General features: G+C 35.0%; 1 protein-coding gene across 2 annotated transcripts in view; it reads left to right on the top strand.

The window, feature by feature from the left end:
* KYNU (kynureninase) overlaps positions 1-14992 on the top strand; it is a 121410-nt gene that overhangs the window by 96120 nt on the left and 10298 nt on the right. For both annotated transcript variants that reach the window (XM_061438798.1, XM_061438805.1), the window contains one exon: positions 12973-13025. In XM_061438798.1, the coding sequence (XP_061294782.1) occupies positions 12973-13025 (53 nt within the window). The remainder of the gene's footprint in view (positions 1-12972; positions 13026-14992) is intronic.

Below are 14992 nucleotides of genomic sequence, written 5' to 3'. Positions count from 1 at the left end.
CTTCTCTCAAAATTCTGCTAATATCTTCATTCCAAGTAAATTAACTCCCTGTTTGATTTTTAATTTTTGATGGCAAGAGATTAAAATTTCTATCCAAGTATGATGATATAGCATCTTAATTGTTACTATTCATATTTAGCTCATAGATATGATTTATCAGCCTGTTGTGATAATAGCTACTTATAACCTAATTTAATGGTTTTTAATTTTACTTCATTAGCTTTAGAATATTTGCTTATTAGAATTTATGCTAAAGTTTCATTTATTTTTTTAAATTTTCTTCATTATATATATATTTTTTAAATTTTATTTTATTTTTAAACTTTACAATATTGTATTGGTTTTGCCAAATATCGAAATGAATCCGCCACAGGTATACATGTGTTCCCCATCTTGAACCCTCCTCCCTCCTCCTTCCCCATACCATCCCTCTGGGTCGTCCCAGTGCACCAGCCCCAAGCATCCAGTATTGTGCATCGAACCTGGACTGGCGACTTGTTTCATATATGATATTATACATATTTCAATGCCATTCTCCCAAATCATCCCACCCTCTCCCTCTCCCACAGAGTCCAAAAGACTGTCCTATACATCAGTGTCTCTTGCTGTCTCGTATACAGGGTTATTGTTACCATCTTTCTAAATTCCATATATATGCATTAGTATACTGTATTGGTGTTTTTCTTTCTGGCTTACTTCACTCTGTATAATAGGCTCCAGTTTCATCCACCTCATTAGAACTGATTCAAACGTATTCTTTTTAATGGCTGAGTAATACTCCATTGTGTATATGTACCACAGCTTTCTTTATCCATTCATCTGCTGATGGACATCTAGGTTGCTTCCATGTCCCGGCTATTATAAACAGTGCTGCGATGAACATTGGGGTACACGTGTCTCTTTCCCTTCTGGTTTCCTCAGTGTGTATGCCCAGCAGTGGGATTGCTGGATCATAAGGCAGTTCTATTTCCAGTTTTTTTAAGGAATCTCCACACTGTTCTCCATAGTGGCTGTACTAGTTTGCATTCCCACCAACAGTGTAAGAGGGTTCCCTTTTCTCCACACCCTCTCCAGCATTTATTGCTTGTAGACTTTTGGATCGCAGCCATTCTGACTGGTGTGAAATGGTACCTCATAGTGGTTTTGATTTGCATTTCTCCGATAATGAGTGATGTTGAGCATCTTTTCATGTGTTTGTTAGCCATCTGTATGTCTTCTTTGGAGAAACGTCTATTTAGTTCTTTGGCCCATTTTTTGATTGGGTCATTTATTTTTCTGGAATTGAGCTGTAGGAGTTGCTTGTATATTTTTGAGATTAGTTGTTTGTCAGTTGCTTCATTTGCTATTATTTTCTCCCATTCTGAAGGCTGCCTTTTCACCTTGCTTATAGTTTCCTTTGTTGTGCAGAAGCTTTTATTACATTTCTTTTGCATTTTGATTTACCTTTCCTGTATTCCAAGTGGTGAGGGTTTTAAAATGAATTTAACTTTCCCAGAAGTTTTTTGAAATGTATTTTGAGTTTGAATAAATATTCTTTGAAATAATCATTTCTTTATTGACTTTAAACAGTCCCCATTTCATTTGTTGAGGCTTCAAGGTGCAATAGATGAGTGATATGCTTATTCAGATTCACTGTATTAGATCCATAGGTTCACACATTGAACCTCTTCCTTGAAGAAGAGGAAATGACTACAGAGATTATCAAAGATCAGAAGGAATATATTTTTTTGTTTTTGCAGGAGAAACATTGTATATAAACAGAATGTGGCTGTCATCCAGCCTGGTGTTTTGCTAGGTCAGAACCCCAAGTGTAGTATTTAAGTAATCTGAGGAATATTGCTTTTTTTTTTTTTAAAGAATCCCTGATGAATTAAAAAAAAAAAAAAAACCTGTCTCAGGTGATTTTGCATATGTTTATGAATATACTTGGTCATGATGGGCCATATCTACATTTTGGGCTTCAAAGACCAATAATTGTATTATCTTCAACAATTTATACAGAGTCTTGGAACCTCAGTTTTCTCATTTGTATAATGAGGATGATAACACTATCTGCATTATATGATTCTTTTGAAGATTAAGTGATTGTTTAGAACTGTGTCTGACTCATAATGAAATCTCAATTAGCATTTGTTTTTGTTGCTCTCAAAATTAACAAAAAAACTTATGAGAACCTAAATCAGGAAGAACCCACATATTCCTAAGTCAAACTCTTTTTGAGTATTTTTACAAGATCTTTGCTTAAGGTTTGAGGACAGTCAATCACTCGTTTTCACATTGTTCATTTTTATTATTTGGAAAATAATATGGGGAAAAGATTTATCTCTCAAACATATTATCTTAATAAAATATATTTTCCTTTTCTTATTTAAATTAACAGTGATTTTCAAAATTTTAATCTAGTTATGGTAAAAGTTATATGAGTATGGGGTCTTATATTAAAAATATATCATTGATGGTGTTTATCATGAAAATATTCAGAATATTCAGAAATTAGAGAAGAGATTCTAAGATTTTTTTACTTGACAAGGACTTAAGTGTAAAAAGAAATTTTAATAAGACAAAGTGTCATTCTCTTGTTGTAATATGCCATTTAAATTATTATTTTTATCATGTAAAAGTATAGAGCGATTAAATTTAGAAGGCTGCAATTATTTTCATCGAAATAACATTTAGAATTTCATTAAGATTATTTATACTACAAATGATTACAAGAATATGACAATTATTAATACTTTATATCAGAATAAATATTCAGTGAAGAAAAGCATCATGTGAAAAATCAGTAGCAGAGACCATTAACTACTACTGACTCAGGACTCTGAAGCACATACAACATGGAAGATCTCCTCCATCCTATTTTTTCATAATCGTAAAAGTGTTTGTATTATGGCTTGTTGAATTCTTCTGATGAATATTTTCTTCAAGTTATTGCTTTGGTAACAGAATTCAATGATGTTACTGTCACATCTAGATATTAGACTTTCCTGCCATACATTTGATCCTCCGGCTCTGAAGCACTCTGACCCAGAGTGATAATCATTAGGGAATTATGGTATAAAAAGCCTCTATAAAGAGTCATTGTTTTCTTTCTCCTGTTGTTCTTACTCTACTTCTCTTAATGAGTTCAATAACCAGGTTGATGAAACTGAAACTCCTCACCCTTTCTGAGTCTCTAATTTCATTTTTTTCAGTATTTAAATCCACTCAATATCTCACTCCTAACAAAATCTGTCAACAACTCTGCCTTCTTTAGCTCTTGTTTACTATCAAATGTCTAGGTTTTGGTCCATTTTCCCTCTCTCAGTTCTTTCCACTTTATTTCACCTGAATCCATTATTATTGATGAAAAGCCACAGGTCCCACCCACAATTCTTAATACTGAGCCTCATAATGTCATGAACACCAGAAAACAAAGATGGGGGACTATGCACCCACCCTTTGTTGAATTAATATTTGTTTAATTAGCTTCTCACCCATACCCAAAGACTTTAAGCTTTTTGTGGGAAGGACCCATTTCTATTTTAGTTCACTCTACTATTTCTATCTTTTGCTTCTAGCAAGGTGTGTCATTAACTACCTTTGAAGAATTAATGATTGAAATATAGGGAAACTCTAATAAGCCTGATTTTTAATGTAATTTAATTAGTACTATAAATTACAGAAATGAGACACTTATAAAAAGCATCAACTCTAGCTTCATGTAACTTCCATTAAGCTATTTTACTCTACTCTAGTTAAGTCTACTCTATTTAATTTTAGCTTCTGCTCTTCTGCTCAGCTTCTAGGCCCCGATGACCTCGGGTTCTTCTAGTTTATTGGTTCATTAAGATACTTGTTTTGAACTTCCTCCTTCAACTTATTTCTGAGGATGTGTATATCAAACACAGTTTCTAACTGTGGGTCAGTGTTCCTGCTCACTTACTGGGCAGGATATGGGCTTAACTAGCTATGTTCCTTTAGATGATCACTCAAACTCTGCAAGCCTTACTTTCTTCAAACATAAAATGAGAGAAACAATACCTACCTCAGTATGTTGTTGCAGATTAAGTAAAGTGAGACAATCTTGCCCAGTTTTCCAGCAAACATGTCTTCATTTCTGCCCTTTTTTTCTTAGCAGTTCACTATGCAAAAGCTGTGCCCAGCCATGTCTTTTGAATAGGATTTCCTGTTGGCATGAGAACAGATAATCTGATTAGCTAGACTACTCTGAAATGTTATATAGATTATATAATTTTCATCCAAAAGTGACATAGATGTAGGGCCCAAGGGTGATGGATGATAAAGAATTAGAATCTCCAACGGCTCTAGTCCCAGAATCTTTTGTAATAAGCCACTGGATTATTGTTGCTTAGTTGCTAAGTTGTGTCTGACTCTTTTGCAACCCATGGACTGTAGCCGGCCAGGCTCCTCTGTCCATGGGATTTCCCAGGCAAGACTGCTGGAGTATGTTGCCATTTCCTTCTCCAGGGGATCTGCTCAACCCAGGGATCGAACCAATGTTTCTTTCACTGCAGGTGGATTCTTTACCACTGAGCCACCTGGGAAGACCAAGCCACTGGATAGTAAAACACAATTTCTTTAGTGAATAAATTCAAAAGAGGTATATCATCATTAAATAATGAGGCAAATTGGAAACAATTAAAATATTATATTTTTACTTTTTAAGATAAAAATTTAAAGTACTTTTATGGATTCAGTAAATAAAGCATAAAAATGATGCCTTGATCTCAGTTATAGAATCAGATCCAAGTATTTTTTTTTCTAAAGAAGAACACATTTTCCCTACTTATTCCTTTCAGATTTGGGTTATGAATATGTCATCAGTACTTTTGCTGCTGCTAAGTCACTTCAGTCGTGTCTGACTCTTTGCGACCCCATAGACAACAACCCACCAGGCTACCCCATCCCTGGGATTCTCCAGGCAAGAACATTGGAATGGGTTGCCATTTACTTCTCCAATGCATGAAAGTGAAAAGTGAAAGTGAAGTCTCTCAGTCGTGTCTGACTCTTAGCGACCCCATGGACTGCAGCCTACCAGGCTCCTCTGTCCATGGGATTCTCCAAGCAAGAGTACTGGAGTGGGTTGTCATTGCCTTCTCCCATCAGTATTTTTAAGCACTGGCTATTATTTCCTCCTGTGATACCATGTTCATACACTAGGTCTTTGATTGTTTCTTTCAGATATATCCAACAATCATAATTCATACTCTTGACTTTTTTAGTAACACTACACAAACAAAAATGACAAATACCTAGTCTTTTTAATGAATACAGAAAAATTAAAGATAAGTTGCTAAATAATAAAAAAAAAGTGTTGAAGTACTCTCCCAATGTTTATTTTGAAGCCATTGAAAAAAATGGGAAAATATGCAATTTTTTATGACCCTATTTCACAGCCACTGTATTTGCCTCAGATTTTTAAAAAGCATAATGCCAAGAGGAAATTTTGAATTCATTTCCAAAAGAAAGCTTTATGTGCAAAACTGCTTATACATTGATTCTTAATTTGTAACTACAGAATTTTTCATGAACAAACTGCAGTATTTTTCTTTTCTTTCAAAAGATAAAAGTAATAAAACAATAATCAATGCCCCTATACTAAATGACAGTCAATAAATCTACTTCATTCAAGCTAAAATTCCTTTCTTAATTCCTTCACAATAAACTGTGGACAATTCTGAAAGAGATAGGAATACCAGACCACCTGACCTGCCTCTTGAGAAACCTGTATGCAGGTCAGGAAGTAACAGTTAGAACTGGACATGGAACAACAGACTGGTTCCAAATAGGAAAAGGAGTACCTCAAGGCTGCATATTGTCACCCTGCTTATTTAACTTATATGCAGAGTACATCATGAGAAACGCTGGGCTGGAAGAAGCACAAGCTGGAATCAAGATTGCCAGGAGAAATATCAATAACCTCAGATATGCAGATGACACCACCCGTATGGCAGAAAGTGAAGAGGAACTCAAAAGCCTCTTGATGAAAGTGAAAGAGGAGAGTGAAAAAGTTGGCTTAAAGTTCAACATTCAGAAAATGAATATCATGGCATCTGGTTCCATCACTTCATGGGAAATAGATGGGGAAACAGTGGAAACAGTATCAGACTTTATCTTTTTGGGCTCCAAAATCACTGCAGATGGTGACTGAAGCCATGAAACTAAAAGATGCTTACTCCTTGGAAGAAAAGTTATGACCAACCTAGACAGCATATTGAAAAGCAGAGACATTACTTTGCCAACAAAGGTCCGTTTAGTCAAGGCTATGGTTTTTCCAGTGGTCATGTATGGATGCGAGAGTTGGACTGTGAAGAAAGCCGAGCACCGAAGAATTGATACTTTTGAACTGTGGTGTTGGAGAAGACTCTTGAGAGTCCCTTGGACTGCAAGGAGATCCAACCAGTCCATCTTAAAGGAGATCAGCCCTGGGTGTTTTTTGGAAGGACTGATGCTAAAGCTGAAACTCCAGTACTTTGGCCACCTCATGAGAAGAGTTGACTCATTGGAAAAGACCCTGATGCTGGGAGGGGTTGGGGGCAGGAGGAGAAGGGGACGACAGAGGATGAGATGGCTGGATGGCACCACTGATTCGATCGACATGAGTTTGAGTGAACTCTGGAAGATGGTGATGGACAGGGAGGCCTGGTATGCTGTGATTCATGGGGTCACAAAGAGTTGAACATGACTGAGCGACTGAATTGAACTGAATCTTAATCTCAATAGAAAGGATGATATTGAGTTCCCCTCAGTACACAGCATAGTTCCCTACTTGCTGAAAGAATAAATTTTCAATAAATTTACATCATGATAAACATAAGTACCTCAAACAAATTGCACAGTGATTTTGCTTTCCATTCACTTTATCTCATTGGTATAGCTCAGTTACATGTTCAAATTAACTTAAGATATGTTCTGATTCTGAATATTTAATACAAAGCATGTGAAAGCTTTGACAAATATATTTTTCATTTTATTATTGATTCCAGTTATCATCAGAAATTTGATAATTGTTTTAAAAGTTGTAAATGTCATCAGGTTACAAACTTAGGTACACAAGTAATTTTCTTTATTTTCGTCTATCAACTCATTTGATGCAGGAAATTTAATCTTGTAACTTGGAGGTATACTTAATGACTTTTGTTATTTTTCTCAGTAATTTCAGAGTTTAAGCTCTGTCTGTTCAGAGTTTTTGTTTGTTTGTTTGTTTTGTTTTTTGTCCTTTTCTCCTTAGGATACCATTTAAGATTGAAAAGGTGACTGATGTACACAGACATAGATAAAAGAGAGATATCCAGTCCACAGGCAACTCCAGGATCCATTAAACTGTGCCTGGCACTCCCTTGGTCATCTGCTTCCATTACTACTGCACCCTCCAAGATGTCTATGGAACTATCATGACAATATGCCCTTTATCTCAAATTCCACTGGGGATACTGAATATCTTAGTCCCTTCAATTCCCTTCTTTGGTGGCACTGGAATTTCAGGATACTACCTTGGGTCTATTGAGTTAATATGATCCTAAGTTATAAGTAAAAGTGCTATCACAGGTCCATTCTGCTAACATTTTTATTTGAAGACTACAGCACCAAACTGGCCTGGAAGAATTCTTACAAATGGTTTTATTGCCTAGTAGGTCTGAGGGAATATGTTACAAGAGTTTTCTATCTGTAGATCCCCCTGAATGTATCTGGAGTTCCCACTGATTTCTCAACCATCCCAACTCCTATCCCCTAGAACTTAACTTTGGGCAGGGAGTGTAGCCAGTTCTGTATTAGGAGTATGAATCCAGTCTTTCTCTTTCCATTCTGAAGCTTCTCATTCCTCAGCATTCAGAAGATTATTTTAATCATGGGAAACAGGAAATGGAAGAAATACTTATTGTTTCTTCCACTCTCTTTTCTTTTTGCTGTTCACAGCATAAACTTTATGCTGGGCTACTATATGAGATATGATAATCAGAATTCAAAAATGTCTATATATTGCAAGTCAGAAGCCTTGGCTTTTAAATACTACTGACTCTGTATAAGTTTCAAAATCTTGTCTTGGAACTCAAAAGGAATTTGGGTACTATATATATCCTTTGGAGCTTTCCACCTAACAAATGAACCTAACACAGTAAAATTTGATTCACTATGGATAAGAAAGTTTAGGAAAATATTTGTAAATGATGAGAAAAATTTTAATTAAAGCCTTCAAAGTTTTTCTGTTTTACCACCCCAAATATTTTTTCCAAACAATATATGTCAGTACATTATCCCTGAAGACAGATTTTTCAAAGAAGGGAAACTGGTAATCATGGCATCCGACCCATTACTGCATGGCAAATAGATGGGGAAACAATGGACACAGTGAGAGACTCATTTTCTTGGGCTCCAAAATCACTGCAGATTGTGACTGCAGTCGTGAAATTAAAAGACGCCTGCTCCTTGGAACAAAAGTTATGACCAGCCTAGACAGCATGTCAAAAAGCAGAGATGTTACTTTGTCGACAAGGATTTGTCTAGTCAAAGCTGTGAGTTTTCCAGTAATCATGTATGGATGTAAGAGTTGGACCAGAATTGATGCTTTTGAACTGTGGTGTTGGAGAAGACTCTTGAGAGTCCCTTGGACTGCAAGGAGATCAAACCAGTCAATACTAAAGGAAATCAGTCCTGAATATTCACTGGAAGGACTGATGCTGAAGCTCCAATCCTTGGGCCACCTGTTGTGAAGAACTGACTCATTGGAAAAGACCCCAGTGCTGGAAAAGATTGAAGGCAAGAAGAGAAAGGGACGACAAAGGATGAGATGATTGGATGGCATCACCAACTCGACTGACATGAGTTTGAGCAATCTCCAAGAGTTGGTGATGGACAGGGAAGCCTGGCGTGCTGCAGTGCATGGGGTCTCAAAGAGTCGGACATGACTGAGCAACAGAACTGGACTGAGAAATATCATACAAAGAAGGAGTAGAACCTAAAATGGACTATAAATTTTCTAGTAAGCTTGAGTATTTTATTCTGGAAAAATCATTTGACAACAACTCCAAAGTTGAATATTAAATGCACATCTAGAAATTTAGTAAACCAGATTTAAAAATCAGAAGATTCATTTAAAATCCACCTATATAGAAAGAAAAAAAATAAAAGTGGAGAAAGAAGGTGGTGGGAAATTTGCCCTCCTTGTCTATATATGTGTTCGGTCTTTGAACATGTTGTTTTGATTATCTGGAACACTCTTTCCTTTCTCTGTGCTGAAATATACACATTCTTTTGCTCATCAGAGCTTCCCCTGACCATCACCACCCTGGTTCAGCTGTCCTAACTCATGCTTCCCCTATCAACCATTTACCATACCTCACATCATTCGCTTTAAAAACACTCCTCTACAAACATTAAAAGCTGGTCCCTGATCTCATGAACTTACATTCTAGTTGAGGAAGATAAATCAAAAAGTTAATTATTTAGTTCATAAAAATACTATATGTCCTATCCTAATATATTTTTTGGTTTCTGGTTTCTTGTAATCATTCCCTTTCAAGACACAGAATCCTTTTTTATTCACTTCTGATGTAATTCTTATATGATATTTTACAATATAAATTTACCATAATTTATAAAACTAATCTTCTATTGAAGAGAGGTTAAGCTATTTTCAATCTTAGATTATTACTGAAAGTTATACAATGACTATACTTATGCATAATTCACTTCATACTTGGACAAGTTCTTCTGAAGAGCTAAACTCCCAGATGTAAATTTTCCAGGTCAAAGAGTATATGTATTTGCAAATTCCACAACTGTTATTCATTTATTCTCTAGAGGGGCACATCTATAATACATATTCCAACAAGAATACATGACAGTAATTTATACAATGTGTTAATATCAATAGAGTTCTTAATAAAACTTTGGAATTTTTCCACTTTAAGAGGTGGGCAATGGTAATTTGTTGTTGTTCAGTCACCAAGTTTATGTCTGACTTTCTGTGACCCTGTGGACTGCAGCATGCCAGGCCTCCTTGTCCCCTATCATCTGCCAGAGTTTGCCCATGTTCAAGTCCATTGCATTTCAGTTTAACTTTAATTTGTATTTTTCTTAACAATAAATGGATGGCCCTTTTAAAAAATAATTGAGAGCCATTTCCTTTTTCTGTCTATGTTGGTCATTTTTCTTGGGCTGTTACTTTTGCATTATGATCTCTAGGTATTTTTATACTAGAAAGTTTAGCTTGTTATGACATAAGTTGCAAATGATTTTTTAAAAATAGATTGTCATATGATACAACTTTCTCTTATGATTTATTGGTCTATGGAGATGATCCTATAACTTTCTCTTTAGTTTTATTAATATGATGAATAGTATATTAATAGATTTGACCACTGTTTTCATTTTGACATTTTATAATGTTATAATGTTTTGTAGAAATATTCAACTTCATTGCTCTTATTTTTTAGGGATGTTTTACTATTATTTATTTTCCATATGGCATTAGAATTAGCTTGCAAGTCCTAAATGAAAACAAATAAAATCTGTTTGTATATTTTACTGGGATTATTTAAATGTATACACCAATTCGAGGAGAACTGACATTTTTCTTGATGTTGAAAATTATTCAACTTGATGTTCTTGTTCAGATTCAGGAATATTTTTAAAAAATTTATATAAATCTGAAATATTTTTTGTTAATATATCAGTTTGCTTTCAATTTTTTAATTTCACTTTTAAATTTAGTCCTCATATTAATTTATTAACAGATATTTAGTTCTCATATTAATTTTGTACCAGACTACCATGCTAAGTTATCTTTTTGTGCATACCAGGTACACAACTGTAAAATTTTAAAGTGGTAATAATTGACTATCTATTTTTCAATTTTAAGCTGCAAAATATTAACATTAAAGAAAGCACTTTTGGTGTTTCTCCATTAAGTCCAGGTGTGAGTTGGATGTGAATAAAGCAGAAGTTAAAATTTTTAACATTTTGGCCATAATTACATATAAATGCGTGCAATATATATTTATCCTAAGATCAAACTCTAAATATTGTTATCTCTATTTTATAATTTTGAATATATATTCTTTCAAATATGATTTTTTAAATGGCTATAATATTTCATAACATAAGCATCGTATAATTTATTTTTTCTCTCTTACAAGATGCTGGGGTTACTATGACACTGTAAATAGTACTGTGCTCATTGTCCTAGCACACACATTTTAGTGTACTCCAAATAGTCTTTTGCATGAATCTGAAAAAGTAAAAGTACTTAGACAGAAAACTGCACATAGCTTTAATTTATATTTTTTAAACCGTACTTCATAAAGGTTTTATTACTTATTATACTCATTATTGAACAGAGTTTATTTTTTACTGAATCCCTGATGAAAAAAAGACATCTAAATTTTAAATAACTTTGCCAATTTAATATCTTTCATCTTTATGTGGTTTCATATTTTTCAATTTTTACTAACATTGAGCTTTTTTCTTCCTGGAATTCATGGAGCATTTTCACTTCTCTTTTTATAAATGTCCTGTGCATGCTTTGTGACTGGGCAGCTTTGGGGACACTGCCCTTTCTCTGATGAAAAAACTCTTGGTGCAAACTCTTTTCAATGTGGCAAACAACGTTCTTCTCCCCATCATTGGGTCCTTTTAATTTTGTCTATCTTTTTAATACAGAATTTAAATGTGTATGAATATATGATATTATCCTTTATATTTTATTTGGTTTTCATAGATTCTACTTTTAAAAATCAAATATATGAATATATTTTCCTCACATTTGCATTTTTTCAAATGTTACATTTATCACATTATATAATTGTATGATCTGAGGACCATTTATATTTTCTGTCACATTCCATTTGTCTCCCTGATGCTTCTCGTGACAGTACTATCCTCATTTATTTAATGAATTTTGTAATATGGGCTTCCCTGATATCTTGGTAAAGAATCCGCCTGCAATGCAGGAGACCCCAGTTCAGATTCTTGGGTCGGGAAGATCCCCTGGAAAACAGATATGCTGCCCACTCCAATGCTCCTGGGCTTCCCTTGTGGCTGAGCTGGTAAAGAATCCACCTGCATTGCGGGAGACCTGGGTTTGATCCCTGGGTTGGGAAGATCCCCTGGAGAGGAGAAAGGCTACCTACTCCAGTATTCTGGCCTGGAGAATTCCATGGACAGTCCATGGAATCACAAAGAGTTGTACATGACTAAGCGACTTTCACTTTCACATGTAATGTAGAGCATATTCACCTTTATACTCTGTTTCAAAATTTATTATTTTTACTCATGTATTCTATATAAACATAAAAAAAACTGCCAACTTCAAAAAAACAGTACATTGGAATTTTTAATTTTGGCAGTGTTAAAACTAGCACTTTATTTAGGAAGAGTTGATTATACAAGAATACTGTGTTTGTCTCTTTCTCAAATTTTATATTTTCTTCATACCATTTGTAATTTTTATCTAATAAGTACACACACATACATATGATTTTTCCTGTATATTTTATACTTTATGTCTGGCCAATTAACATTCTTATGAAACTCTGAAAGTAACCAATTTCTTTAGAAAATTATTAAAATTTCAACAATTTAGAGGTTATTTTTATGTCATTTCCCTTTAGGATTCCTATTGCAAAAAGAATACATTACTGTATTAATCACTTTTCTTTGTTTTCACCTTTTTTAAAATCTAAAGAAACAACATTTTTGTTCATTTTATATTAAACAACAAGGTCATTAAATATAGCTCTTCAGATTATTTAACTTTGCAAGTATATAACCAGTAATATGAAAACATTGATTTTTATTCTCTCTGAGGTTATAAATATTAACTGTATTACGATATCACATGGCATTTATATGCTTAAGTATTTGATGACTCATATCACAAATGATTTTAATATGAAGGCCCAAGAGTCCGATATTAATTCTGACTATATTTATAGACCAAAATCTCTAATGTTACTATATATGTTTTAGGTTAGTGGGATGGTTCGGCCATGAACTAAGCACCAGATTTCAGATGGATAACAGTAAGTATATTCAACTTTACTTCACAAGTCATTTTATTTTGAGTTTATTTCAGTTTTCATCTTTGTATGATATGTAATATGCATGCCTCATGGAGAGAGAACTTTGAAAATGCCACTAAGAATTCTTAAAATAAGGAATGACATTTCCTCAATGTAAGACTAAGTATTCATAGATTTTAGTATGATTTTGAGTCTATCCTTTTACAGGGAAATAAGAAGAAGCAAAATCTAAAATACAGAAATTCAGGTCTCACCAATATGGAATACCTAAACCATCAGACAGCAGGGACAGAAAGGAATCATGGTCCTTATAGTCAGGCCCAGAGAGACTTAGGTATCAAGTTTATTGGTTTTGTGATGCCGTACAAATTTGATCATTTTGGACTTTTAATTTTCTCCTCATGTATCTAATGTGAATAATAATATCTATTTTATGAGGGTAAAACATGTTCAAAGCTGTAAACCAAGCAGCATACTAATTAATAAGTGTTCGGTTTTATCCCTCTCTTTTCCCAAATTGTCCTCCTTTGGTGGCTTTTGCCACCAGCATGCGTACGTGTGTGCTAAATCACTTCAGTTGTGTCCAACTCTGTGCGACCCTATGGATTGTAGCCTGCCAGTCTCCTCTGTCAGTGGGATTCTCCAGACAAGAATACTGGAGTGGGTTGCCATGCCTTCTTCCAGGGGATCCTACCCCCTCCTAATGGATCAAACTTGCATCTCTTATGTCTCCTGCATTGGCAAGCTGGTGCTTTACCACTAGTACCACCTGATAAGCCCACTTTCACCACATACCAAACAGTAACCCCAGTGGGTAGAAATTAAAGTACATAATTAGTGCAGGGAGTTCTTAAACTGCCCTACTTCTCTTTCCTGAGTGACTTTATTCTTCCATCACATGGGATACAGAAAACTTCCTAAATGTTCTGAGAAATCAACTTAAACTTGATCCTTCAGACTGCTTCCAATCCTGAGATTTGATGTTACATATATACACATTTGCACCAACCAAGATGCAAAGGATAAAGATGGGCCCTTTGACTCAAATCAAGAAAGCTATATTTTATCTTAGCTGCTGAATCATAGCTCTTTTATACAGTTATTTAAATTGTTTGTAATAGGTTTTCTTATCTGTAAATAAGGAAGTTGGATTAGATCAGGAGTGGGCCAAGTGTTTTTTTCTGTGAAGGTTCAGACTGTAGATATGTCAAGCTTTGGGGGCTAACTGTGGCAAGTGCACAGCTCTGCTATTGTGGTGCTAAAGCAGCCATAGAAATATATAAATAGGTGAACAGGGCTATGTTCCAATAAACTTTTATTTACAAAATAAGGAGTGGGCCAGATATGACCCATAGGACATAGTATGACTAGCCCTCATTAGATGAATATCTAAAGACCCAGAAAATTCTCTCACTCTAAGTCAGTATTAGTTTTCAATTTGCTCTAACTAGTAATTTTAACTATTGGATTTAGCTTGCAGCTATTCAATATAATTAATTATATGACAATATTGTCTGTTATTAACTTACCTTTTCAATATATTCTTAGGCAGATCATTTTTGTAAACCACATTTTTTCCTCTTTCCTAAGAGAAGTCACTTGATGTAGTAATTCTAGCATTAAAAGTCACCTTCATACATCATTTCACTCACATTTCTGCCTTTGGAGGATATTACAATTACAAGCCATTCAAGTCTTGATATTTTGCTGTCATTGACATGGTTTCTGGTTTGGAAGCCTCTGTGGACTGTGACCCATGGAGACTGCCACCGCCATTAGGTCTCAGGTGGGGATGAGGGAGAGGTTTGCTGCTGCATCAAGGCCTGGGCCCGACTGGTGGACGGCTGTAGCGAGAGCGCTGGAGCTCTGTGGAATGCAGCCCTGGGGCCCCCAGTTCATCTGCCAGTTCTAAGGCCTAAGGCACCGATCTGTCTCTCACTGTGCTCTCCTCTACGAGCACCACTGCC

Source organism: Bos javanicus, chromosome 2 (genome assembly GCF_032452875.1).
Source record: "Bos javanicus breed banteng chromosome 2, ARS-OSU_banteng_1.0, whole genome shotgun sequence".
Classification (NCBI taxonomy): Eukaryota; Metazoa; Chordata; class Mammalia; order Artiodactyla; family Bovidae; genus Bos; species Bos javanicus.
Note: the sequence above shows the minus strand (reverse complement) of the source record. Positions and strands in the feature narration are given on the sequence as shown.